The 26302-nt window shown below is 47.7% G+C and overlaps 1 protein-coding gene across 1 annotated transcript; it reads right to left on the reverse strand.

Annotated features, from left to right (window-relative positions):
• LOC148832302 (uncharacterized) lies at positions 1–25576 on the reverse strand. Its single transcript, XM_088919476.1, has 18 exons — positions 25495–25576; positions 19071–19126; positions 17164–17780; positions 15025–15089; positions 14360–14508; positions 11424–13001; positions 11140–11297; positions 10436–10497; positions 10083–10234; positions 9600–9703; positions 8473–8534; positions 7971–8110; positions 6927–7051; positions 5948–6006; positions 5715–5860; positions 5221–5324; positions 4981–5109; positions 1–2971 (listed from the first exon to the last, which is right to left on the reverse strand). Exons 2-18 carry the CDS (start codon positions 19102–19104, stop codon positions 2960–2962), a joined length of 3696 nt encoding a protein of 1231 aa, XP_088775602.1. The 5' UTR covers positions 19105–19126; positions 25495–25576; the 3' UTR covers positions 1–2959.
• Positions 25577–26302: the final 726 nt, after the last annotated feature.

The raw sequence follows: 26302 nt of genomic DNA on the forward strand, positions 1-26302 counted from the left end.
TATATAGAACTCATTGTGGTCTTTATTCAAAAACAAATGCACTTTTGTCTCTCTCACCTCAGGACAGGCAACAGAAGAGCATATATACATACAGGCTGCTGTGCAAAGTCTCCTTTTCATATTATTTATACAGAAACAATTCTGTCCCAGACGTCTGCTGAAACCTTAGCCATTTTGTTTAAGATCACAGTTAATCTGGACAGATCTGTATGTGTGAGCACAAGCCCTTAGCTGGCCATTCACTTATACAGAAATGATCAGGAACATGTGCAGACTGTTGGCTACTGAGCTCTCAGTGAACAGGGCTCAGCGCGCCAAGCCGGTGACAGGAGTGATGTCACTCCCCTCTGAAGCCCGGACGGAGTGAAACTCTGCTGCAGCACAGGGCCGGTATTATGCCACAATGGATCTTTCTGGCTGTAGAGTACTGCTGTGTGGCTCTGGGCTGGCTAGCCGTGTGTTGTGTAGACTTGTATTGTGTTGTCACTAGTGTTGTGTAGACTTGTGTTGTCACTGATGTTGGAGAATTGTGCTGGGCTGTCACTGGTGTTGTCACTGGTTTTGAGTGAACTGGTGTTGTGTAGACTTGTGTTGTGTTGTCACTGGTTTTGAGTAGAATGGGGTTGTGTTGTCACTGGTGTTCTGTAAATTTGTGTTGTCTTATCACTGGTTTCGAGTAGACTGATATGGTGTTGTCAGTGGTGTTGAGTAGACTTGTGTTGTCACTGATGTTGGAGAATTGTGCTGGGCTGTCACTGGTGTTGTCACTGGTTTTGAGTGAACTGGTGTTGTGTAGACTTGTGTTGTGTTGTCACTGGTTTTGAGTAGAATGGGGTTGTGTTGTCACTGGTGTTCTGTAAATTTGTGTTGTCTTATCACTGGTTTCGAGTAGACTGATATGGTGTTGTCAGTGGTGTTGAGTAGACTTGTGCTGTCACTGATGTTGGAGAATTGTGTTGGGTTGTCACTGGTGTTGTCACCAATGATGTATGCAACTATGTTGTCACTGGTGTTGTGTAGAGTTGTCTAGTAGCAGAAGGAGTCATTGACTAGGGAGTGGTGCTGTGTGTGTTCAGAGCCTGTGGGTGCCCGGGTTCAAAGCCTGGCAGAGGAAGAGAGACCTGCAACTGTTACTTATGGGTCTGTTTTCTTGTGAGGCTTATAGCACACATACAGGTTAAAAGACAATGGATTACAAGAGGTCTTGACAGAATTGTTAAAAACCAGAGAGGTACAGATTATGTTACTCCAAATGCCTGATTCAGGAAAAAAAGACGATAGCTACAAATGGAAATGAAGAGAAAGAGCGTTTAGAACTGCAAAGTGCTTTTTTACACATAGGGTTGGAGGAGTCTGGAACAAGCGGCAAAGCCATGTCATTGAAGCTGATCCCATCACCTCTTTCAAAAAACGGCAAAAATAGATCTTAACTGAATCGATACTAATAAACAAATGGTCCCTCATCATCTGTAACCTTTCTTGTGTTTGTATCCTCGTATTTTCCCTGAGGTTAAAAAGTCCCTCTGTTTCATTCCCAGTGCAGTGCACAGTTTCCCCTGGCTGTTCTGCAGGTCAGAGTTTTGCTTGATTGATTGATTGATTGTTTTGATAGATTTGGGTTGTGATTAATGAGTATTCTAATGGTTGCTCTGATGTTTGTTGCATTAAGACAGTTTTCAACAAATGCTGCTGCAGAACAAACCTGCTCTTCATATTCTGGAGCTGATTAAAAACTCTAGAACTAAGTGACAAGAACATCAGTCTGTCTGTCTCCAGAACTATTTCCTCTGTAGTCAGAATGTGTCTTTGTGCTTTTCCTGTCACTTTCAGCCAACAAGGAGGAAAGTCTGCCCTGAGCAAGAAAAACTTTCCCAGTTATGGGAAAGAGCTTATTATTATTTACAATGTGTTATTTGTGACCCATAAATTAACTGTGACATCTCAAGTTTCACTTTAATTGAGGATCACCCCTGACACATGACCTGCAATGAACTGTGAAGACAAAATCTAGACCTTCTGATTGCTGTACCCCACCCACACTGAGGAGTGAAAGACAAACTCTAGACACTCAGACCGGCACACACCGCCCTGAATCTCAAATGCAAAATTGGTGCACAACCATCAAACAGCTTAATGAAGAGTGCACAAATGCATTACTGCACTGCTGAGAAGAAAAGTAATGTACTGTAATGCGTCATATCCCAGATACCACAGTGAGAAGGTCAATGGGATTATGGACACAGTAAGAAGGTCAACAAGATGATGGACACAGTGAGAAGGTCAATAGGATAGACACAGTGAGAAGGAAAATGAGATGGACACAATGAGAAGAATGAGATGATGGACACAATGAGAATGACAGATGATGAGCACAGTGAGAAGAATGAGATGATGGACACGGTGAGAAGAATGAGATGATGGACACAGTGAGACGGACATTGTTGGATGGATGCTGCAGTACTTCTCTCTATTTACCGTGGTTTCACTAAACCCTCCTAGTCACTGCTGTAATTTTACTCTACTTTCCTGTGTTTTACCATGGTTTCATTTAATCTTCTCTCTACTTGGAAGAATGCTGGGATAGACAACATCCTGGTTGGACGGACAGAGGCTGAAGAAGAAGATGATGATGACCGCAATGATGATGATTGAATTGTTTCGGACAACTTTTTTCCCTGTGTACAGTAAAAATGTTGCTTGTTAATCTGCTCTTGTTTGCCAAAGAGGGCTCTTCAATGTGTCTTATGATCTTCTTCTGTCTTTCATCCTCACAAGTGGCAGCTAGCACGACCAAGGGGATGAACTGATTCCAGTTACAGAAGACTGATTCTGCAGCTGTGTACATTCACACACATCCATTCTTCCCAGCATGAATAAATACAGAATATAAAATCTGTACAGCTGCAATTGGTAAGGCATGTTCACATCCAAACCAGTGCTGGACAGGGGCTGCATTTGGTCAGTTGTAGCCCTGTGGGGAGAGGAGGTGAAGGGGGAAGCTGCAGGTTAGACAACCAAAACAAAAAAGGGAACAGATTAAGACTTCTGAACCTTGCTGTCTGAATCTTGAACCCTGAATCTTCTTGCCTGAATCTTGACTCTTGGAACCCTGAAACTCGATCCCTGAATCTTGAATCTCAGAACCCTGAGCCTTGATGCTTGATCCCTGAACCCTGATCCTTGAACCCTGAACCAGCAGTTGAACCTGGGCCTTTGGAGTGTTCTGCATTTGTCAGTGTTTATTCAGTGACAGCACACCACAAAGGCAATTCTCACGTAGCGTGTTCACTGGATACCAACTTAGGAAAACATACACATTGCTTTCAGTGCCAGCTTATCATCGCCGGCCATAATTCACAAGAAATACTTAGTGAATGTTCAGTATTTAAGTTGAACAGATTTTGGCTTGGTTAAGGGGGAGGTCCCTGGTCACAGGACAAGGTTCAGAGAGAGAAGAGAACAAAATGGAAGCTGGAGAAGATGGGGTGAAGGGGGGACGTGTGAGACAAAATGGGAGAAGTGGTGTTTGCTTGAGATATCTACAGCAAATGCTGGTAATGATTATGATTTAGAACATTTGCTTGGAATTGGCTTGCTTGTCATCATCCCTCCTGAGCTCAGTGCTCAGTGAAAACTTGTGTTTTGGGGAGCGTTTTAGCGTTTTAACTTGGCCGCGGGATTGGTCACCGCGCACAGACAGGCTTTCCTGTAGTTCTAACATGGCCGTGTCTGGACAAGGACTGGTGGCAGGCAGGTCACAGACATGTGTGAGCAGAGCACAAGAAGCAATCTATTTCCAAACCCCTTTCCCTGGGCTGTAACGCCTGCAGCAGATCAGATAGCAAGACTTGGAGGATATTCGCACATGGACCCCCTTTACTTCAGGGTCACTGCACCCTCCTCACTGTTCCCTTGAATAATCGCCACCTCACATCACTTCCCTTAATTTTCATTAACCGCTTGTCATGGGGGTGTTGGAGCCTATCCCATAAAGCACTGTGCACAAGGCGGGTACACCCTGGACAGGATGCCAGTCCGTCACAGGGCACAAACACAGACACTCACACCAGGGCCAATTTTTCCCACAAGCCAATTAACCCACCAGGATGTTTTTGGAGTGTAGGAGGAAAGCCATGCAAACACAGAATATACAACTCCACACTGATAGCACCCCGGAATTGAACCCAGGGCCCCAGCGCTCTGAAGCAGCAATGCTGTTAAGGGTTGGAGGAGGCTGTTGAGGGGCTGTTGAGGGGCTGTGAGGGGCTGTGAGGGGCTGTGAGGGGCTGGAGGAGGCTGTGAGGGGCTGGAGGAGGCTGTGAGGGGCTGCGAGGGGCTGGAGGAGGCTGTGAGGGGCTGTGAGGGGCTGGAGGAGGCTGTGACGGGGCTCCGAGGGGCTGTGAGGGGCTGTGAGGAGGCTGTGAGGGGCTGTGAGGGGCTGTGAGGGGCTGGAGGAGGCTGTGAGGGGCTGTGAGGGGCTGTGAGGGGCTGGAGGAGGCTGTGAGGGGCTGTGAGGGGCTGGAGGAGGCTGTGAGGGGCTGTGAGGGGCTGTGAGGGGCTGGAGGAGGCTGTGAGGGGCTGTGAGGGGCTGCGAGGGGCTGGAGGAGGCTGGAGGAGGCTGTGAGGGGCTGGAGGAGGCTGTGACGGGGCTCCGAGGGGCTGGAGGAGGCTGTGAGGGGCTGGAGGAGGCTGTGAGGGGCTGTGAGGGGCTGTGAGGAGGCTGTGAGGAGGCTGTGAGGGGCTGGAGGAGGCTGTGACGGGGCTCCGAGGGGCTGGAGGAGGCTGTGAGGGGCTGGAGGAGGCTGTGAGGGGCTGTGAGGGGCTGTGAGGAGGCTGTGAGGAGGCTGTGAGGGGCTGGAGGAGGCTGTGAGAGGCTGGAGGAGGCTGTGAGGAGGCTGTGAGGAGGCTGTGAGGGGCTGGAGGAGGCTGTGAGAGGCTAGAGGAGGCTGTGAGGGGCTATGAGGGGCCACAGTGGCTCACCAGGTTCCTCAGGCCGATGTCATCCCCCATCGCCTCGCTGCCATGGTGCAGGATCCCCACATTGTACTCCTGCGGAGCGCCCAGGGAGAACGCCTTGACCACCTTCTTCCACAGCCCCGTCTTCCGCATCTGGGGGCACAAACACCTCGGGGTCACAGATCAGGCCAGGAGAGGGGCGACTGATCCTGGACCTTCTCAGTCCGATGTGCGTGGAGGCAGCGGGGAAGGAGGTACACTCACCACGATGATGGCCACGGGGATGAGGATGATGGCCAGACCGCACATGACGATGATGGCCACCGCAAACCCGGGGAAGGGTCTGGATGTCAGGGGCAGCTGAGTCACTGGGGAGACAGCGCAGTGCTCAGCAGAGTAATAGCAAATAACAGCAGGCATCAGATCAAACATCAAGCATCAGATTCAATCTCCTGCCTTGATCTGGGACACAACCCAGTCAACCAGGCAGCTCAAGCCAGATCTGGAAGAAGAGATCAGCCTCATTCCTGCTTATGTTTCCTCAACTGTGAGTTACAGCATCAGTGTCTGGCTTCCCTTTAAGAAATACAATCAGGCCATCTCCTGTTTATTCTGTTTCTACTGCCCAGCACGTCTAATTCTTGCAAACATCAGATCATAGAAACACTTGAGAAAAGGTCCTTGTTTCGAGAAAGGAGCTTGTCTGTGTGACACTGCCTTCTTCAAACTGCAGTGAGAACAGCCGCACAGCCCCATACCTTGGTCCTTAATGGAGCTGGCGTCCACTTTGAGCCCATCCAGGTCCAGCTGGGGCAGGCCGCTGCGAAGGATGTAGGTGACGACCGGGCTGGTGATCTGTCCGGCCTGGAAGGCCACCAAAGTGTTGGCAATCACAGAGCCCTTACTGCAGGAGAAGGGCAGACCGTCAATTTTCGTTTCAAGCGAACCCCGCCTCCGAGACCGAGGGAGATCTGAATAGGAGGGCTCTCACCTCATATTCATCACATAGGTGTCAACGAAGCCCCTCCTGTCTTTATACAGCTGCGAGATCTGGAGAAGCAGAGAGGTAACACAATTCGAGATCAAGTCCGTATAAACGATCGCTGCAATGCACCATGGGAAAAACAACAGCGCGCACTGAAATCTAGGCAAGAGCTTAGTAGGACGAAGGGGACTTCAGGCCCCATCTGGGGTATCACCATGGCAGGAATAGTATTTACCACTTTGCCACAGCCGAGTGCAGTCTAACCTCCTCCAGAATCTGCTCACACCTAAACTGGAGATTTGCTGTAGAGGACTTCATGAAGTATTCAATTCAGGCTTTAATATCCCCTGGGGGACATGTGTTTAACAGCTTTACAGTCCAACAACAACAGACAAACATCACCAACAAAGAACTCAGTACAACAGTGCTTCCGGAGATAAGAGAATTATTTTAAATTGTGTGAGTGAGATTGCGGAGAGGATACCGTTACTCCTGGGAAACACAGAGGAGTCTCCAGATGGGAGGAGTGTGAATTCACAGTAGAGAGGGTGAGACACACACTCCTCTGCCATCTTTACAATCCTCCAGTTGTAGACGATATTTAGAGTCATCTGATGTGCCCCAATACTTTTGCTGCCTAACTTCACTAATTATTTCCAGCCTATCACAATTTATAGTTCTGACGTTGCCAAACCAAGACGTGAGACAGGATCTGAAAACACTTTCAATAAATGATGAGAAAAAAAAGTGTTCCAATATTCTGTGTTCGATGAAAAGACATTGAGCGAAATGAGCAGAAGATGGCAAAATGTCAACATTTGTCCAGCAGTGTGGATTTAGAATATATTTAAAATATAGACATTAACACTGAAGGTGGTCTGCTAGATGCCAACATTTAGTGTGAAAGGAAGTGTGATGAGCAGCTCTTGAGCTCTTGAAGAAAGGGGGGATCAGTGAGCTGGGCGTGTGTGGCTGAGGTCCTCACCGAGTTACTGATCTGTCTGCTCTGCAGTGCGAATTCCGCAGAGCTGCGGTTAGACAGTGCCTCCTGGAATTCCAGGTTTGTGATCCTCATGGAGTAGGAAAAGGTATCGATGGACGCTGGCTGACCTGCAGATCAGGGACAGAGATTCAGACAGGAAGGAATGATTAATGATCAATCATTAACAATCAACTGGTTAATTGAATGATTGATGGAAGGATGATGCAGTTTGTCCATTGATGGATCTCATTCTTTTCTTCACTAGTGTCTCCTTTTCCATCCCCTTTCTCTGACTGGGCAGTGTAATTTAACTGCTGTTATCACTGCAGGGTGTCCAGTCCTGGTCCTGCAGGGTCAGTGTGTCTGCAGGGTGTCCAGTCCTGCTCCTGCAGGGTCAGTGTGTCTGCAGGGTGTCCAGTCCTGCTCCTGCAGGGTCAGTGTGTCTGCAGGGCGTCCAGTCCTGCTCCTGCAGGGTCAGTGTGTCTGCAGGGCGTCCAGTCCTGCTCCTGCAGGGTCAGTGTGTCTGCAGGGTGTCCTGTCCTGGTATAGCAGGGTCAGTGTGTCTGCAGGGTGTCCAGTCCTGGTCCTGCAGGGTCAGTGTGTCTGCAGGGTGTCCAGTCCTGCTCCTGCAGGGTCTGTGTCTGCAGGGCGTCCAGTCCTGCTCCTGCAGGGTCAGTGTGTCTGCAGGGTGTCCTGTCCTGGTATAGCAGGGTCAGTGTGTCTGCAGGGTGTCCAGTCCTGCTCCTGTAGGGTCAGTGTGTCCGCAGGGTGTCCAGTCCTGGTCCTGCAGGGCCAGTGTGTGTCTGCAGGGTGTCCTGGTTCAGTGAAGCCAATTATGAGATGATCCATGTTTAGAGCCCAGCACAATAATAAAACACAATAATAATAATAATTGCAATTGAGTGGTTCTACAGTTTGTGTTATATATGTCTGAAATTAATGTTCTGTGTGTTTGAAGAGTGTGGTGTCTTCGTGCTTTGAGACAGAGGGCTCTCACTGTGCCTCATCCTAATTAAACAGGCACAGGGCTCAGTAGGGCTCACGTACCATTGACCCTCAAGGTGTTTTTGAGGTAGCGGAGAGGGCTGGAGCTGGCCAGGATGTCCTGGGTCAAAGTGCTGCTGCTCTCGAGGTGAGTGGTGTTGAAGATGAGGGTGATGGTGGTGTCTATCCAGTTGCTGGAGTTGCTGTGAAATGAAACAGATCCTAATTCTTAATCCTGGGCTAAGTTCCCAGGGCAGTGAGCACAGTTGTTGCCGTGCTATCCATGGTTGTATATCCCACTCTCCAGGATTCCTCTGGAATGGCGTAAATGGGATCAGTGAGCTCTTGCTGGTCTTGCAAACAGACTAGAGGGAGTCGCTTGGCATCGCTCTGGTGTTCAGACGCGTAACAGTAACATCAACCTCTTGTGGATTTAAACAGCTTGTATCTTGAGAATCATGGGTTACCCGGGGACAGGCCCCGCCCCCCATCACCAGTCCCACCCCTCTAATAACCCACACTGCAGTGGTACAGAAGACCCAAGATGAAAACCGTGAATTCTCACCTGAAGACTGCAAAATAGTTGTTACCCAGAGTCCCATAGTACTTGGAGAGCACTCCTCCCAGCTGAGGAAAGACAGAAACACAGTTGTACCTGAATGAAAACGTCACTCTTACAGGGTCAAAACACCTATAGGGTCTTTAGAACCCTTTTCTGATACCTACGCACCACAAAAATCCTAAATTCAATACCTTAGATTGAAATAAAGAAAAATCAACAGGAAAAAAGGTCTCATTACCTCAAATGACAGTTACCTGTCTATGGGCTGAGACAGCTACCTCGTTTCCCCAATTTAAAACACAACACAAACAGGCCAGAAACGTGGGGGTATAAGAGCTTTAGAACAATTACAAACACGAGGAGGCCATTCAGTCATTTGATAGTATCTAACTATTTAGTCATTAATAGCTAATTAATCCAAGGGTTTTGTCTATCTTATTGATTTCTTGGCAGCTTGTTCCACACTCCCACTACCCTTTGTGTAAAGAAGTGACTCCTGTTCTTGGTTTTAAATGCACTCCCACATAGTAAAGTAGCATCTGCTATGACCTCCTTCCCTCTTCTGTGTTCTAACGATACAATTTATTTATATACCCTGATCACTGGTGTGCCAAAGTCACAGACGTCTCTAAATCAGAAGGTAAAATACATGGTGAAAAAAAGCAGATAGCTACATCGTGTGTTGTGAACAATTTGCTCCTGTCCTCGACTGGTGTTTTGCATTGGATTATCTGTGACTGCTACTGATGCAGCATCTTTCATTCACATCAGATTCTCCAAAACCTTGATCCTAGCACCTAGAGGTCACAGGAGCAGCCAGCACATCCTTCATTGTATGTCAGTTGTACCCTATTGATCCATGATCAGGTCTTCCTTGTCCTTAACATGATCTCTTAATCAAGGGTCTAAACAGATCTGAGGCTCATACCCTACATTTTATACTACAATGAACAGATGTGCCAGGATTCACTCACTAAATCACTATGGCCAAAATGGCAGTAGAAAATTGTTATAAGTGTCACAAGTGTGTTTCTGCATGAAGGAGTTAAGACATTGGTTGCACTGAGCAGAGCCAGCAGAATGCCCAGAAAGTGTTGCACAGTGGTGTAGATTAGATGATGTTTTCTCACCCAGCTGCTGAGAGATGCGTATGGTAGGGACTGGGAGATGTAGGGCTCTGCGATGAGCAGCTGCACTTTCACCTCCAGGGGGGACAGTGTGCTGAGGTTGACATCTGGAGCGAGAGAGGGGCCAGTTAAACAGACTGAATAGCTTCTTAATTAAGGGCTTGAATGGGCACCTGACATCTGAACTGTAGAACACTGCTCTACAGTCTTGACTGAAGGACTGGGGCTCTCAGAGACTGAACTGGCCCAGTTACTGTCCAAGTGAGTCAGATTAACACTGATCTTCAGTCTTGACTGAAGGACTGGGGTTCACACAGACTGAACTGACCCAGTTTCTGTCCAAGTGAGTCAGATTAACACTGATCTACAGTCCTGACAGAGGGACATATTAACTGAGATCAGAGTCAAGGTCGAGGTTAGGGATCGGGGATTTGGCTAGGGTCAAGGTTAGGTTTGGGGGTCAGGATCAGTGTCAAGGTCACTTACTGCCAGATCTCAGACTCTCTGTGTCCACAGGGATGGAGCCGAGGTTGCCTGAGGTGGTGGCTGATTTCAGGGCCCGAACAGTGTCCGAGCTGCTCGGGGTGGAGGTTGCCGAGTCAAACTGGAGCTGACCGTCCACAAGCACCGAGCCCGAGCTGCCAGGACAGGACAGGACAGGGGGACACCGTCAGAGCGCTGGACCGAGAGGAGAGCAGAAAAGACAGAAGCTACCAGACAAAGAATCAGGTGCCACTGCCAACACCGCAGAGCAGAGGGAAGCTGTCAGGAATGGCAGCGCTCTGTTTACAAGTATCACCCGTAGAAGAAAATCAAGATTGTGGGCACCCCTACATTACCTGAGGGATATTCTCCCACAGCTCTGGAAACCCCGAAACAGTCTCCTTAATGTTGAGTCCAGCTGGAAAACAGGAACAAGTAACAGTCAAGACTCAGGACTCTTTTCTTTCAGTCCCAGAGTCTGACAGTGCTGAACACAGACATTACTATAATCCTAGAGGAACGTACACATATTCAGCACTGCGATTCTCTACAAGACGGAGAAATGAGAGCCAGAGCTCTCTGTTTCACTCATTTACAAAGTCACTGAGTGATCTCTTTAGTCCGAAGAGTGTCCCACACTAACAGTACTAAAGGAACTGAGTCTCTTTAGTCCGAAGGGAGTGTCCCCACACTGACAGACTAAAGGAACTGAATTTCTTAAAAAGTCTTAAAAGAAGCCTACAGTGATAGGCTAAATATACTGAATCTGTTAGAGGCCACACATTACAGGGATGTGCATTTAAAACTAGCAACAGGATGAGGTACACAAAGAATTAAATACAAGCCATATTGTCAAAATAGATACGCTGGAATCTCTCAAGAAAAATGCGGATAAGATTCTTGGGTTAAATCTCTCCTCATAAGCAAACTGAAGAGATGGTCCAAATGGCCCAATGTTATATTCTGTCAAAGTCAGAGCACAATGAAATCATTAGGGAAACACCGGCATAGCAGAGAACAATGGAATTTGACTTTGTAAACTTTGATTAAGGATGCTTACTGTCCGACAAATTTCCCCAACAAGGGCCTTGTACTGTGACGAGGAGGTGTTCCGATATTCCGGGATGAAATTCTGGAGAAGTCTGAGGCCGAATGGAACAGAGGTGGGATCCGGGCTCGTTGTTGAAGAGGTTGTGGTGACAGACGTGCCATTGATCGCTGGAGTGGGCCAGAGCAGCTGAGAATTAGCACGTCAAGCCAAGAAGAGGACTGGCCAAGCGACCAGATGAATATGCAATTTCACATCTGTTAGGAAAATGAGAGAAAAGACTGAGACTGTCTCACCTGGAGTGATGGTTTGCACTGTTGTCTGGGTGGCATTGATTGTAGTATTTGGGAATGTTGTTACTGTAGTCACGTTAAATTTATTCGGGAATGTTGTTACTGTAGTCATGTTAAATTCTGTCACATTTGGGAATGTTGTTACTGTAGTTGTGTTAAACTTAGTTGTATTTGAGAATGTTGTTACTGTAGTTGTGTTCAAATTAGTTGTATTTGGGAATGTTGTTACTGTCGTGTTAAATTTAGTTGTATTTGGGAATATTGTTACTGTGGTCATGTTTAATTCTGTCACATTCGGGAATGTTGTTACTGTAGTCGTGTTAAAATTAGTTGTGTTCGGGGATGTTGTTACTGTAGTCCTGTTAAATTCTGTCACGTTCGGGAATGTTGTTACTGTAGTTGTGTTAAATTCTGTCACATTCGGGAACGTAGTTACTGTAGTTGTGTTAAAATTAGTTGTATTTGGGAATGTTGTTACCGTCACATTTGGAAATGTTGTTACTGTAGTGTTAAATTTAGTTGTATTTGGGAATATTGTTACTGTGGTCATGTTTAATTCTGTCACATTCGGGAATGTTGTTACTGTAGTCATGTTAAATTCTGTCACGTTCGGGAATGTTGTTACTGTGGTCGTGTTAAAATTAGTTGTATTCGAGAATGTTGTTACTGTAGTTGTGTTAAAATTAGTTGTATTTGGGAATGTTGTTACCGTCACATTTAGGAGCGTTGTTACTGTAGTGTTAAATTTAGTTGTATTTGGGAATGTTGTTACTGTGGTCATGTTAAATTCTGTCACATTCGGGAATGCTGTTACTGTAGTCATGTTAAATTCTGTCACATTCGGGAATGTTGTTACTGTAGTCATGTTAAATTCTGTCACGTTCGGGAATGTTGTTACTGTGGTCGTGTTAAAATTAGTTGTATTCGAGAATGTTGTTACTGTAGTTGTGTTAAAATTAGTTGTATTTGGGAATGTTGTTACCGTCACATTTAGGAGCGTTGTTACTGTAGTGTTAAATTTAGTTGTATTTGGGAATGTTGTTACTGTGGTCATGTTAAATTCTGTCACATTCGGGAATGTTGTTACTGTAGTCATGTTAAATTCTGTCACGTTCGGGAATGTTGTTATTGTAGTCGTGTTAGAATTAGTTGTATTCGGGTATGTTGTTACTGTAGTCATGTTAAATTCTGTCACATTTGGCAATGTTGTTAGTGTAGTCATGTTAATAACAGATGTATTTGGGTGATTTGTTACTGTAGTTGTGTTGGTAACAGCTGTATTTGGGGAAGATGTTACTGTAGTCATGTTATTTTCAGCTGTATTTGGGGAAGATGTTACTGTAGTCATGTTGATAACAGCTGTATTTGGGGAAGATGTTAATGTATCTGCATTTGGTACTGTTATATTAAGATATAATGTGGTCGCTTTAGGTGCTGCAGTTATGGTAGTTATGTTAGTGCTCAGCTCAGCTGTGGTCACAGCCACTGGTCCTGATGTGGCATTTGCTGATGGGGTTGCCGTAGTGATGTGATGAGTTCCAGTTGTTGTAGAAGGGATGGATGTCACGCCAGATGTCGACGCTTCCGTAGACAATGTATGAAAGAGAAGAGACACAATGACAGAGAAATCCTTTATAACAGGCTGCTGTTGGGAACTGTCTGGTGGAGACTGATCAGCTGTAAGAAAATGGGCTCATTATTAGTTCTGTTAAATTTGCATTCAGAGTGGGAAATACAATGTTTTTGTCAAAATACCCATGTACTTTTTTAACCTAAAATATAAATATATAGTATAGGTGTATATATTATTATTACAAACAAACTTCTGTTCTCTGTTTGAAAACAAATTACCTTGTTTTCAAGCCATGTTGTTATCTGAACATGGGATTGTCTGTTAATTTCTTATTAAACACAGTTTGCAACCTGTCTGTTGCTTCAACTCCAGTCCCTGTACTGTAGAAGAAAGATGAAGCTGTGGGATCTAATCCAACCATTTTTTTAAAGATACCAGGGTATTGGCTTCAACATTACAACTGGGAGCTTGCTCCACACTCCCACCATCCTATGTGTAAAGAAGTGCTTCCTGCTCTCAGTTTTTAATGCACTTCCACATCGTTTCCATTTGTGTACTCTGGTGTCTCAGAGCTTTTAAGAATTTTGACTTCTTAAATTCAAAAGCCTGTCAGTATGGAACACTCCCTTCGGACTAAAGAGACTCAGTTCCTTCAGCCTGTCAGTGTGGGACACTCCCTTCAGACTAAAGAGATGCGGTTCCTTCAGGCTGTCAGTGCAAAACATTCATTTAACCCTTGAAATCTGTCTGGTTGCAATATTCTAAATGTGGTCCTGCTTTTGCGCTGTGCTAAGCACCTAAAAACACTTCCAAACAACAGCAGGCCATTTGGCCCATCTTGGTCATTTGCTAATGCTATTCATTTTTAACAAATCATTGTTTTAAATTTTGCACTTTGAGTTGTACATCCTCAGACCCTGAAGCTGGATCTGAGTGAAGGGGCACAGGACACACACCTGGTCCTTCCTGGGTCATCCACTCGGAAGCCAGTGCTTTAATAATAATAATAATAATAAATTAATAATTGCTTGCACTTATATAGCACTTTTCTGGACACTCCACTCAAAGCACTTTACAGGTAATGGGGACTCCCCTCCACCACCACCAATGTGCAGCCCCACCTGGATGATTTAGACCCCCTTCGATCCAAACCACAGTCTGCAATAATCACAAGACTAGGTACCCCAGTTCTGGTCCTCGCCCACACCCCCTTCTTCCTTGGAAAGGCCTTTAGAGGGCGACAGCGAGACTAACTATTACTCTCTTCTGTGCAGTCGACTGGCCTGGGGATGAAAGATCATGGTTGTCTTGGCACCATGACAGGAGCATGAGCTCATTCCCTCAGGAAAAAGAGTGGTGAATGTACCTTGGGCTTGGATGGTGGAGGTGATCACAGGCAGAGGGAAAGAGCCGTTCTGAACCGTGCCTTGAAGAATGACCTTGACTTCCTGCGGACTTGGGGCCGACGCCTGACTTCTGAACTGCAGCTCGACGTCTGCCACAACGGAGCCATTCCTGAGGGAGGAGAGGACTCTTTAATCCCGAGCCTCTGGAGGCGAGAGCAGCACAATCAGGGAAAGGGCTGTTGTGCAGATGTTGCGTCAGGGGAAGGAAGGCAGATAAGAGTCAGGATTCGGTTCAGGGGAAAAAAGCAGGGATGTGGCTGGAGATGCAATTGGGTTCTCAGACTGGTTTAAAGTTGGTCTTAGATCCAGTTCTAGGTTTAGGATACAAAAGTAGTGGAGGCATTAGAACTAAGGTTAGGGTTAGGATTTGAAAGGGTTATGGCTTTGAGCCAAGGAGCGCTTTGGGAACAGAAGTAATGTTATATTCTACATAAGAGCAGCTAGGACTGGAACCTGGGTCTGGGTGATTATGTTTAGGTTTGTGATGGCACTGGAGATAGTGAGGGATAAGGCTTCAAGCAGGAAGTTAACAGTTGGGTTAAAGCATGGACATGCAGAGAACTTGCCTTAAAATGTCATGCTCTTTGGAAATAAATAAAATTGAAATGGAGGGCTTTCTGCTCACCTGAGATGTCTCACTACAGACCCGAGGAAGGTTTCCTTGAACTTTGCAGAGTAGACCTTGTTCAGCTGACAAAAACAGGAAGAGTAGGACATTTTTAATGGTGTTTTCTGCATTCTATGCTGACTTTGCCATCCCAGTGCCTTTGGAGAGCATGTCTGTATCATGCATGGACTATCTTTCAGACATACTTTGGTTTATCTGCAACTACCCTTCCTACGTTCTACAAGTGCTCAGCTGAGAGTGTGCTCACGTGTGGGATGGCAGTGTGGTTTGGCAGCAGCTCGTTGTCTGACTGGAAGGTGATACCAGGGGTGATCAGGTCAGCCCAGTCCAGCATTGGAGTCGAGCTCTCATCTACTGTGGACATTTTCACAACTCGTTGTCTCATGAAGGCTGGAAGTATCGCTAAGGACAACAATCATCCTGGGTTCTCACTCTTCTCCCCCCTTCCCTCTGGTCAGCGTTATAGGAGCATAAAGGCACAAACTTCCAGATTCAGAGAGAGTTTCTTCCCACAAGCTGTCAGATTACTGAACTCTACCCCTACCTCTGACTCACACTGATGTGTTTTTTTAAGTTGTGTGTTATTGAACTTTTTATTGCTCCTGCTACTGTGCTGCCTTTATGTTTCGGTGTTTCCTTAATGTCTTTGAATTGGAGCACACATGCACATGAGCATTTCATTGCACTTGTGCATATGACAAATAGACTGAACTGAACATACTGTAACCGGATGGATTAAACTAGTCTAGGTCAAATCCACACAATACAGTACAGAACTAAACCCCAACATTGTGACTGAGGAGCCTCTACAGATGATCTTTCCTAAACATCTGTGATAAAAACTCCTGTCTGAATGATTTCACCCTGTGTGTGAAGAAATTCCTTATTTTTTTTGGATGATCCGCACACCAAAGTCCAATCACCAGTTACTAATCAGCAGGTCTGTGTCAGTCGTCCACTGGACTAGGCATGAACAGTGCCCGTCGGGTTCGCTCTGATGAGATGCAGCCTATCGGCTTGCTGCTGCTATCCGACTGTTTTGGACTCACGCCTCTCGTCCCGGGTTCTCACGGCCTGGCGGTCTGCAGCTTCTCGACGGCAAGGAAACCCAGCCAGCGCCAGGTCAGCAAACGGCGAGCAGAGTCAGCAGGTTTCCAGCTGACAGATCCTGGCTGCCCTCTGAGCTGACCTTGCCCTTCCCAGAACCAGGTCTGCTGCTTTTCCAGCTGCCTGCCGCTTAGCTACACAAAGCTGAACCACCTGGAGGAAACCAGACTCTGCCTATTGTCCTGTTGTGACTGTGTTCACTGTGCACCGAGGTGAAAGGGAAAGGCCAGGCCAGCAGCCCAGAGCTCATCCCGGTTAGGGTAGTGTCAAGAGTGGACAGAGGGTGACCTGTCACCCCCCCAGGATGAGACACAGGGATCACCTCCCACCCATGGCTGTCCCCAGCTGGGAGGTCGGGAGCACCTGGGGTGGAGGACCTCACTCAAGGTTCACTGCAGGGTGCACAACAGGGACTTGAACCCTCAACCTACTCTTTTAATTGCATAGTTATCGAAACGGCATCCGCAAGCAAACAGGGAGATAAATCAAGCACATCAAGTCTGTCATCTCCTGCCAGGCAAACAAGCCAAACAAACAAGCCGCTTCAGGATCTGGCCCCCCGAGGGTCTTCAGAAGGAGAAATGACTGTGCGCATTTACAGGCTGGATTGCTAAACTGCAAGGAATTTACAAACGTGTTTGACTTTTATCTGGCTTTATATCTGCTTTGTTCTTTTCTGCTTGTTAATCCTGTCCATCAATCAATCAATCAATCACGTATCTAATCATTAATTGAGGGATGTATCGATTGATGGACTGATTGATTAGTTGATTGATGGATGGATGGATTGATGGACATATGGGTGAATGGATGGATGGACTGATTAGTTGATTATGGATTGATGGGTGGACGGATAGATGGACAGATGGATAAATGGATAGATTGATTGACTTATTGATTGATTCGTTGATTAACTGATTGATGGGTGGATTGGTGGATTGGTTGACTTACTGATTGGTTGATTAGTTGATTAACTGATGGATTGATTGGTTAGTTGACTGATGGATGGATGGATGAAAGACGATTTACCTCAGTGCTGATGTTCCTGGCTAAGCCCTGAAACTCCGGGGAGGTGTTGTTGGAGAGCTGAGGGATGAAAGTTTGGTCCAGGCTGAAGCTCAGCTGGCAGACGGCGGGAGCAGGAGTCCCCGTCGCGGTGGCGGCCCCAGTGGTGCCACCAGGGGGCGCTGTAGGTCCAGTTGTGTTTGCAGTGGCTGCCGAAGGTGTGGTCTGAGCTGCCCCAGGGAGCGTTGCTGTGCTGACATCTGAAGCCGCAGAGGCCGCTGTAGACGCCACTGAAACGGGAGCTGTGGTCGACGGGATCCCCTGTCCCCCTGAATCTGTGGGGCTGTCTGAGCTCGTCCCGCCTGGCGTGGCCTGGGGGTGGGTAGTCACGGCTGAGGCTGTGGTTCGTGCTGGGGCCCCTGAGCCCAGTGTTGTCTGTGTGGAGACTGCAGAAGTTCCTCCCGGGGTTTGTGTTAAATGTGGATCCCCAGCTGCAGAGGTTACATTCGCTTGTGTCCCTGTAGGGGGCGCTGTGACTCGAGCTCCCGATGTGCTGCTCTCCGCCGACGTGGAGGCAGTAGTTGCTGCGGAAGTCGTGCTGCCCGAGTCTGGAGCGGATGTGGGCAGCACACAGGCAGCAGCTGTGTCAAAATGAGGAGGAATCAGTCTGAGAAAGAGACGCCCCCTTGTGGGAGCTCAAAATCCTGCATTTGTACATGACAGCTCACGTTTGCTTTCCCCTGACCCCAAAGATTTCACACCTCCAATGTTTTTACCCCGATGACACATTACACTTCACTGTACTCCTACTGCAGGAACCCACCAGAGACATGCAGCCTGGAAGACAGGCACACGCTGACAGAGGAGCTTCCGAAACCCTGCTCGCTCTGGTTCCCTGGCTGAAACGATGACAGAGTGTGTCTGCTGGAGGATTAGACTCTGCCGCACCCTGTGCACCTAGAGGGCGCTCTACTTCTGTCCTGTTCCTAGTTCCCTGCGATCATTCATGTCTTTCCGGTGTGTCTTGTTGTGTAGCCTATTTACTTCCTGTGTCTGCTCTGCTCCTCGCTCAGCATTGAGGGTACGGATGTCCTGAGACACGCCTAGCACCATGTTGCCCCACGTCCATGGCCTGAGGGCATAGGTTTCTATACCGACCTCGTCTGACCCCCTGAGCCTGGGCTAACCTCCATGTTGCCCCCTTTTACCACTACGCTTACGGTCTTTATTGCTCTCCTGGCCATTCCACGGCATGCCCTTCCGACATCCGTGACAGGCTGCCTGCTAGTTTAGCCCTGGACAGCCCTGGTGAGGGATCACGCCCAGCACGAAGGCTCTCTACGGGAGCAGTCCCAAGGCATTGTGGGAATTATGTTTTCAGATTGTACTCTTTCAGAGAGATTTCCTGGAAGGGACTATATTTCCTGGGAGATGTTTGAACTTTGGGGGAATTCGGTGTGAAATGAGGTGCGTCCAGCCTCTGCAGGAGCTGCTGCAGAACATTTCATCGCTGGCTCCTAATTCCATCTCGGACTCCTCCGGTCCCAGGCCCTCTGACTGCCGTGGGAAGCTGGATTTCTGGTGAAAGGATGGCGGCAGGAATCAGAGGGCTCGGTACTGTGGGGTTCCTGAATAGATGACAAACTGACGCCACAGTTGTGCCCTCAGTGTGGGACAGCATCTACTGTATTACACAGGTTAATGAAACACAGATACCTAATAGGATCAGCAACGTGTAAGACATTCATATGCTCAACACAGGAGAGCTCTGCCATATCAGTAGTAAGGTATTTCAGGTCTTAAAATGACAGAACGCTCCGCTGAACAAGATCCAGTAACAGCTCTGTTTGCTCAAAAGCTTTCTACCCAAACCTCCTGATGAGCCACAGGGCGTTCCTGCTCCCAATCCTAAAACCAACAGCGTGACTCACCAAACAGAAGGCACAGAGAGCTCCGAACCCACATCCTGGTCCTGCAGGGCTGGAGCCTGTAAATACCAACAGGAAGAACAGGTAAGGACACAAGTGAGGTGTCACTGATATCTGAAATAAATCTGTTCGTGTATTTCTTGGTGTGGTAGGGAGGGCTGGCGAAAGAGCAGTATATCGAATAACAGCGCCATGAAGTAACCGCATTACAGTAAAGTAAATCCAGTCATCCTCACCAGTCTTTTTATTATTAGTGTCTGTAATAGTAATAGTTCAGTTTATTGAGATAACACATTAATATAATATATAACTGAGGCTCTTTAGTCTGAAGGGAGTGTCCCACACTGACAGGCTGAGTCTCGTTAGTCATGAACAAAGAAGATTGAGGGGATTTGACCCAAGTTCTCAATGTAAGCACTTAGGATGTCTTCAGAATGAACACTGAAACACTGAAACATGAATCAGAGGACAAAACAACATTTAAACCTGACAACAAGGGGTAGTTTTGTGCACAGAGGGTGGTGGGGGTGTGGAACAAGCTGCCCAGCCATGTTGTTGAAGCCAGTACCCTGGTTTCTTTCAAGAAACGGCTGGACGTGGTCCTGGGATCAATAAACTGCTAACTACCAAACAGGCCAGATGGGAACAGCCTGCTCTCACCGGTGAGCTGTAGAGTTCGGTTTTGAGTGCTGAAAGTAAGAAACAGAAGTTAATCTCCCATCTCCTGAAGAGTCTCCACACTGAAAGCAACAGCACTCTTCCCTTCTACCTTTCAGCGTGGAATCAACCTCTACTACTGTACTTCTCACGATCTTATATTGAACACTGAACACTGAAGTGAGCATCCCAGTTAAACGAAAAAGATCCCCGTTAAACACTGAAGAAAATCGATACGCCACATGTTATTTGCAGCGAATATTTGAGGGTTGAAAGGGAAGGGCGCGTATATAATGACGACCTTACTACTGAGAGTCGCTATTCGCTACCTGAGCCGCGACATTAGCCTGAAGCGTCTGCGCTCCGGGCCGCCTAGCGGCTCTCGCGGTTCTCGCGGTTCTGGGCGGGCGGCCGGGAGCCCCGCCCCTCCCCCCCCCCATGGGCCTGCGCCTGCGCCTGTTCCTGCTCGTGCTGGGAGGCGCCTGCTGCTGGAGCCTCTCGAGGAAGGAGGACAGTTCCCGTCGTCATTCCCGTGTCGGCCCGGCTGGTGACTGGAACTCGAACTGGGTCCCGGACTGGGATTCAGACCTGGAGCGTCTCCTGGCTTCAGGACGATCGTTACCTCCCCCGATAATATCAGTCTGTGTTTGGCTGTAGTGCATGAAAGTCCCAGAACCGCCGTGGCGCTTTCTGTTTGATATTTCACCATCTCGCACGCACCATCCTTGTTTGTAAACAACAATTATTAACTTATTATTTCAAATTCAATCTTAAAATGACAAAATCCAACCAAATTTTGTACCCAAAATACATTCGTATTTCTAAAAATCTGTAAAAGAGTGGGGCCCAGTCCTGACCCAGGTGACCCACACACCTGTTGGGTTTTGTTCCAGCTAAGCCTTCAGTTAGACAATCAAACTTTCATGGACTTAATAAGACGGTTAATCGGAACTGTTTGTTCCCAGCTCTTAAACATGTTGGAGCTTTAACCATTATTATTGTATTGTGTAGGTGAAATAAAATCCCAGACCTACGACTAGAAACAAATTCAACTGAAGCAACTTCTTAGATCAGGCAGGACTTCAATGATCTAATGAGGGTGGGCTGGAATGAACACCATCAGTTGTGTGGGCCACCAGGACCCAGGTTAGGAACTGCTGTAAGATGGAAAGTGATTTACAAAAGCATGGAGCTGTAATAAGTCTTAATTTGATCGAAGCTTTTCATCCAACGTGACTTGCGTTTGTCCCCGTTTATCATTTACTCAGCTGGGTGTGTGACAACTCCTCCGAGCAAAGAGCCTTGCTCAGGGGTGTGAGAGCTATGCTCCGCCCAGTATTTGAACGTGCAACCTCTTGGTAATCAGCCCAGACCCCCGACCAGACACACGCCTTTGGACAGAAACAGTCAGGCTGGAACAAAAGCACAGCCACTGCCTTCTGTTTACATTACACACCCTCGTCAAGACAAGTTCCAGCGTTTGCCTGTTTGTGCTCAAAACAGCAAGTCTGGCTGTAGTTTCACAGAAGACAGTTTGCAGAACTGGTAGGAAGTAATTCAGCCAACGCAGCCCGTTAGTTCGTTTTATCTCAGGACTTAATTGATGCCAGCATCAGAAATGAAGAAAATTAGAAATGAAGAGCACGTTCAGCAATAGACTGATTCATCCACGGTGCGACAGGGAGCGCTACAGGAGGTCATTCTTGCCGTCTGCCATAAGACTGTACAACGCATCCACCTTGCGTCTGGGCAGAGGCAGCATTGACAGTGACCTGTTTCTGGACTGAACAGTAAACTGACACATCTGTTCTTTTTCTTTTCCCATTTACAACCGTTTTTTGTGCAATATATGCCAGGGACCCGTGCAATACATTTATATTTATATCTATATTTACATCTATATTTATATTCATATGTGCAATACGATTTTTCTGCGTACTGTTCTGTTCTAGTTTGTTCTTTGTGTGTCCGGACTGTGAGTAACTCTTTTAGTGCACCCCTCACTGTACTGATTGTATTGTATGTATTGTATTATTATTATTATTGTATCATTCATCACACTGTGGCTGTGTTGTCTGTGTTAAGCTGCTGTTGCACTGCAATTTCCCTCACGGGATCAATAAAGTATCTATCTATCTCCTCCAGCTGAGTCTTGAAAGATACCGGGGTGTCGGCTCCAACAATACAGCTGGGCAGCTTGTTCCACACTCCCACCACCCTTTGCGTAAAGAATTCCTTCTAGCGCTCGAGTTCGTGACCCCGCTCAGCTCCTCCCATGCCCCGGGTTGCTGTGTGATTCAACTGCGCCTCTTCCTCAAGACAAATCCCCCCACCCCTCCCCTGCAGCCGAACGCCGAGTCCTCTCCCCTTCAACCTCTCCCCTTCAAGTCACGTATCGGTTCCGGCCAGGAGGGGCAGACTGTTTACTGCGGAAGAGATCCGAACCCAAGCAACAGGAACACCGTCCCTCTCGGGATCTGAACCGGCTTCAGTCCAGCCCAGAGCCAAACCCCCACAGCTTCTCACATTTTGGAATGTGGATTACGACGACCTTGATCGAGGCCCTGGGTGATGATGACGATGATGATGATGATGATGATGATTATTATTAATCAATGAATCAATTCAGGGGCGCAAGGTGGGATACACCCTGGACAGGACACCAGTCCGTCACAGGACTCACACTCACACCCACACTCTTGCCTGAGACAGTTTCCCCAGAAGCAAATAAACCTACCAGCATGTCTGCAGACTGTGGGAGGAAACCCACACAATCCTGAGGAGAACATACGAACTCCACACAGACAGCACCCCAGGAGCGGAACCCCGCGCCGACAGTCAGACTGCCTTGCTAGCCACTGCGTCACCGTGCCACCCAGCGTTGCTATTATTGCCCGTTTTTCCTCTACCCTCCTCCTCCCTGTCGATGTCGATCTGATGACCCTAGCCACGGTCAGTTGTACAGTGCAGGCTTAGCCGGTTGCCGTGCGGTAACGGGACACCGCGAGGGGGCGGAGCTAGCGGCCCCGTGTGCGCTACAGGGCGAGGGCGCGGAGTCCTGTCCTCCGACATGGTCCGAGCAGAACAAAACGGCACGTAGGAAGCCTCCGTGGCGCCATTTCACCCGGCTCTGAAACGGCGGGGTCGTAAATTGCCGGGACTGGCCGGAGGGAGAGGAAAACGCCACGATCGGCAGGGTTAAAACCGTTTCCTAACCAGATGATAACATTTTTAGATTGCGTTTTCATCGGCAAACCTGCATGCCCTGGAGTGACACTCAGTCCGCAGTGAATGTCTCCATCTCCTTGAAGAATGGACGTGTGTTCTTCAGACACAGTGCGGGGAGGGAGAGCTCTGGGCATGCACAGGCCAGTTTAAATGGGCGAAGGTGATGTCAAATCCAAGTTGCAACTTTTCCTGATACGGGTTCGGGATACAGGACTAACAGGTTTCTCTTTAAATCCAGATAACTCTTCCTAGAATCGGAAACCTAATCTTGCCGAGGAGGCTGGGCGAGACTGCCGAGTGGAAAACAAGGCACAGTGTAGCTTTACAAAACACACTCGTTTAACAGATGTTAAACCAGCATAGAAAAATATTTTCGTTCTTTTATAACTCCCTACATTAAATGTATATGTTTTACTGTGTAATGTTAAAGTAGCAAGTACATTTGATGCTCCCTGTTGATTTTTTATCACAATCTGAAAGTGCGGGGGATAAGAGGTTAGGATTGAGGACGCCTAAAGTGAAGTGTGTGTGCTCACTACACGGGTGGGGTACTCAACACCGCTTGTTCCAGTAAAACCATCGCTGGACAGTTGTAAGCATCTTATCAGTTAAAACCGTCAGCCACATTCTAACGTCTATGGCGTTATTTTAATGCAGCTGTCAGGTCCTTCAGTAAATTCATGTCTTCTCCGAACGTTTCCAGCCTGCCCATCTGAGGGCCGAAGGGGGCGCGCGGGCGGAAACGGGGGCTTTAGAGAAGATTCCGACCCGCGGGTACGGTTACCATGGAGCTACCGGTACAGTTATTTGGGGCGAGACGCGGGAACTTCCGGTACGGTAACCATGGGAATGGTTGTCCATTATGTAGTGAGGGGTTGACCCTGAAAACATTGTGACCTACGAAAGCAAAATCAAAAAAGGTGCCTAAGGAGTAAGACTCCTCAGAAAGAGGAATATAAGACTTAGAGTAGGGTACAGCTATCCCCACAGTACCCCTTGTACCGCTTGTTTCAGGTTGTCTTCGTCTCAAACAGATTTTAATTACATCATTGAACCACTGTAGTGGATTAGAAGTCACCCTGCTATGTTTTCTAGGTCTTCATCTAATTGAAAGTTGCCCTGAATCCCGCCGAACCCCTACAGGTGCGGGCAGGCGTGCTGGCCCCCTTTCTTGAGTCAATGAGTTAATTCATGGGTTAGAAAGTTGACCAGCTCGCTCGGAGATGCAGGTTTCCAGTCTCTGTAGCTGCGCCCGCACTTGTTTATAGGGCATAGCTGCCCTATAGCTGCCGGCTTGTTTATAGAGCATAGCTGCGCAACCCCACAAGTTATTGGTATAAATTACAGGCGGCGTGACTGCTGGTTTATTTCATTATTATTTTCAGTAACAGCTTTAAAAGGATTTGCACACTCCACGTCAGCTATTCAGAGAACTTCGGAAGACAGACACGAAAGGCTAATTTACAGCATATAAGTGTGCACTTCTCATCACGATCCTGTAGAACTCGTTTTTGACCTTATACCTATCCAGAGAGAGTTCATAGAATTAAGATGGACTCGCTCTGCAGCCAGAGAAAAAGATTTAGCGACAGAGGGAAATTCTAAAACTTAACTTTGATATTTTGTGATAACCAACACTAAATAACGGAGAGATTCCCCCTCTGGTGTCTGTTGTTTTTTTTTACTGCAGAATAGCGCGCACGCCACTCAGGGTAAGAACAGGCTAATTAACAGGTTAATTAAACGGTGGGTCGGGTTCCCCGCAGCTCGACGGTCTCGCCAGGAATCTGTAGCGACTAGCTGGTGAGGGCGTCGGTCTTCAGCGGACCTGTGCCATCCCTCGCACCCCACACATCACACACCGCGCCCAGCTCACTCCACAGTCTGCGGGGAGCAGGTGGGGATCGCTCTGCGGGAGGTACATTTCTCTGTGGTAATTCATTTATTCCAATACCACGCTATTGACGTTAGTGAAAACAGTCGCAGCGACCCAAAGCTAATCCCTGAGCCGTGATGTTAATTCCTCTTATAAAACATGTCTGCAAATCAACTGTTTAAGAGAATGGGCGTGAAATGTCTTTCTTATTTTTTTCTGGGCACTGTAGAACTCGTTTTGTGGCGTTTATAAAGACGGTTCGTAGAATTACGAAGGGGCTCACTAAATGACTGGGTTTATATTTCGGTTGTCGATGATTATACACCCCTGAATTGAACGTTGTCCCGAACACTTCGCCGCCCTGAGTGAACCTGCCTGCAGTCTGCTCTAAGAAGGGCGCTAAAAGGACAAATCGCCAAACGTACAGTCTGTTTCAAGATCGAGCCACGACTCCAAATCACTTGTTGTGATTCTTTTCAAGGCCCAAGAAGTGAGCGACCCTCCCTCGTCGAGTCCCTGCTGGTCATCGCTGTGGTCTCTTCGATGCCACAGTCACTACCGCTGTCACTGTCGAGCGCTAACAGGACGCTATTTCTACTATCAAAATGAACGGGAGTTTTGCGGAGCGCCGCTTCTCCACCCCCAGATAACTGACTGTGTACTTACCTGGCTGTTAGATAGGATATTTGATCTGACGGGGAGCGCGTCTGCAGCCGGCTGCCGCGATTGTCGCTCCAAGTTTCCAACACAAGAGGAATCTGCAATCTGAACTCGGGAGCGTCAGGCGCTGCGGTGTCCCTCCCTCAAGATCTCCGCCCCCGTCCCCTCTCCCTGGGAGATCCCGGGTAACATATCCACAATCCAGATCAGAGCATCTCCAGGACCAGAACCGGTTTGGCGAGCCACAGCACTGGCACAGAAACGGGAGCAACTCAGACACGGAGGTTTCTGCAACGGTAACAGCGCAGAAAGACGTTACGGATACCCTGTACCTTGTACCGAGACATTCCGTCTTACTGAGACACTTTAACTCAGACTCTGCATTACCAAGAGCCTTACTGTCTTCCGGAGACTTTCACATCGTTGCTGACTTTACACAGTGCATTACTGCGTCTCTCTGTTACTGAGACTCTGTATGACTGAGCCTCTCCGTCTTTAAATTCACATTCAAAGAGCTTTATGGGCTTGACCACTGAGTTAGCGTAGCCAAACCAAAAACAATTAGTCATCACATTTACAGCAAAAGGAGCAGTATGGTGGTGCAGTGGTCAGCATTGCTGCCTCACAGTACTGGGGCCCTGCGTAGAGTTCATAAAATCTCCCCATGTTCCTGGGGGTTTCCTCCCAGTCCAAAGACATACTGTACTGGTAGGTTACTTGGCTTCTGGGGAAATTGGCACTGGTGTGAGTGTGAGTGTAATTGTGTCTGTGTGTGTGCCCTGCAGTGGACTGGTATCAGTATATTAATTCACTG

Source organism: Atractosteus spatula, chromosome 6 (assembly GCF_055471065.1).
Source record: "Atractosteus spatula isolate fAtrSpa1 chromosome 6, fAtrSpa1.hap1, whole genome shotgun sequence".
NCBI classification, from domain to species: domain Eukaryota; kingdom Metazoa; phylum Chordata; class Actinopteri; order Semionotiformes; family Lepisosteidae; genus Atractosteus; species Atractosteus spatula.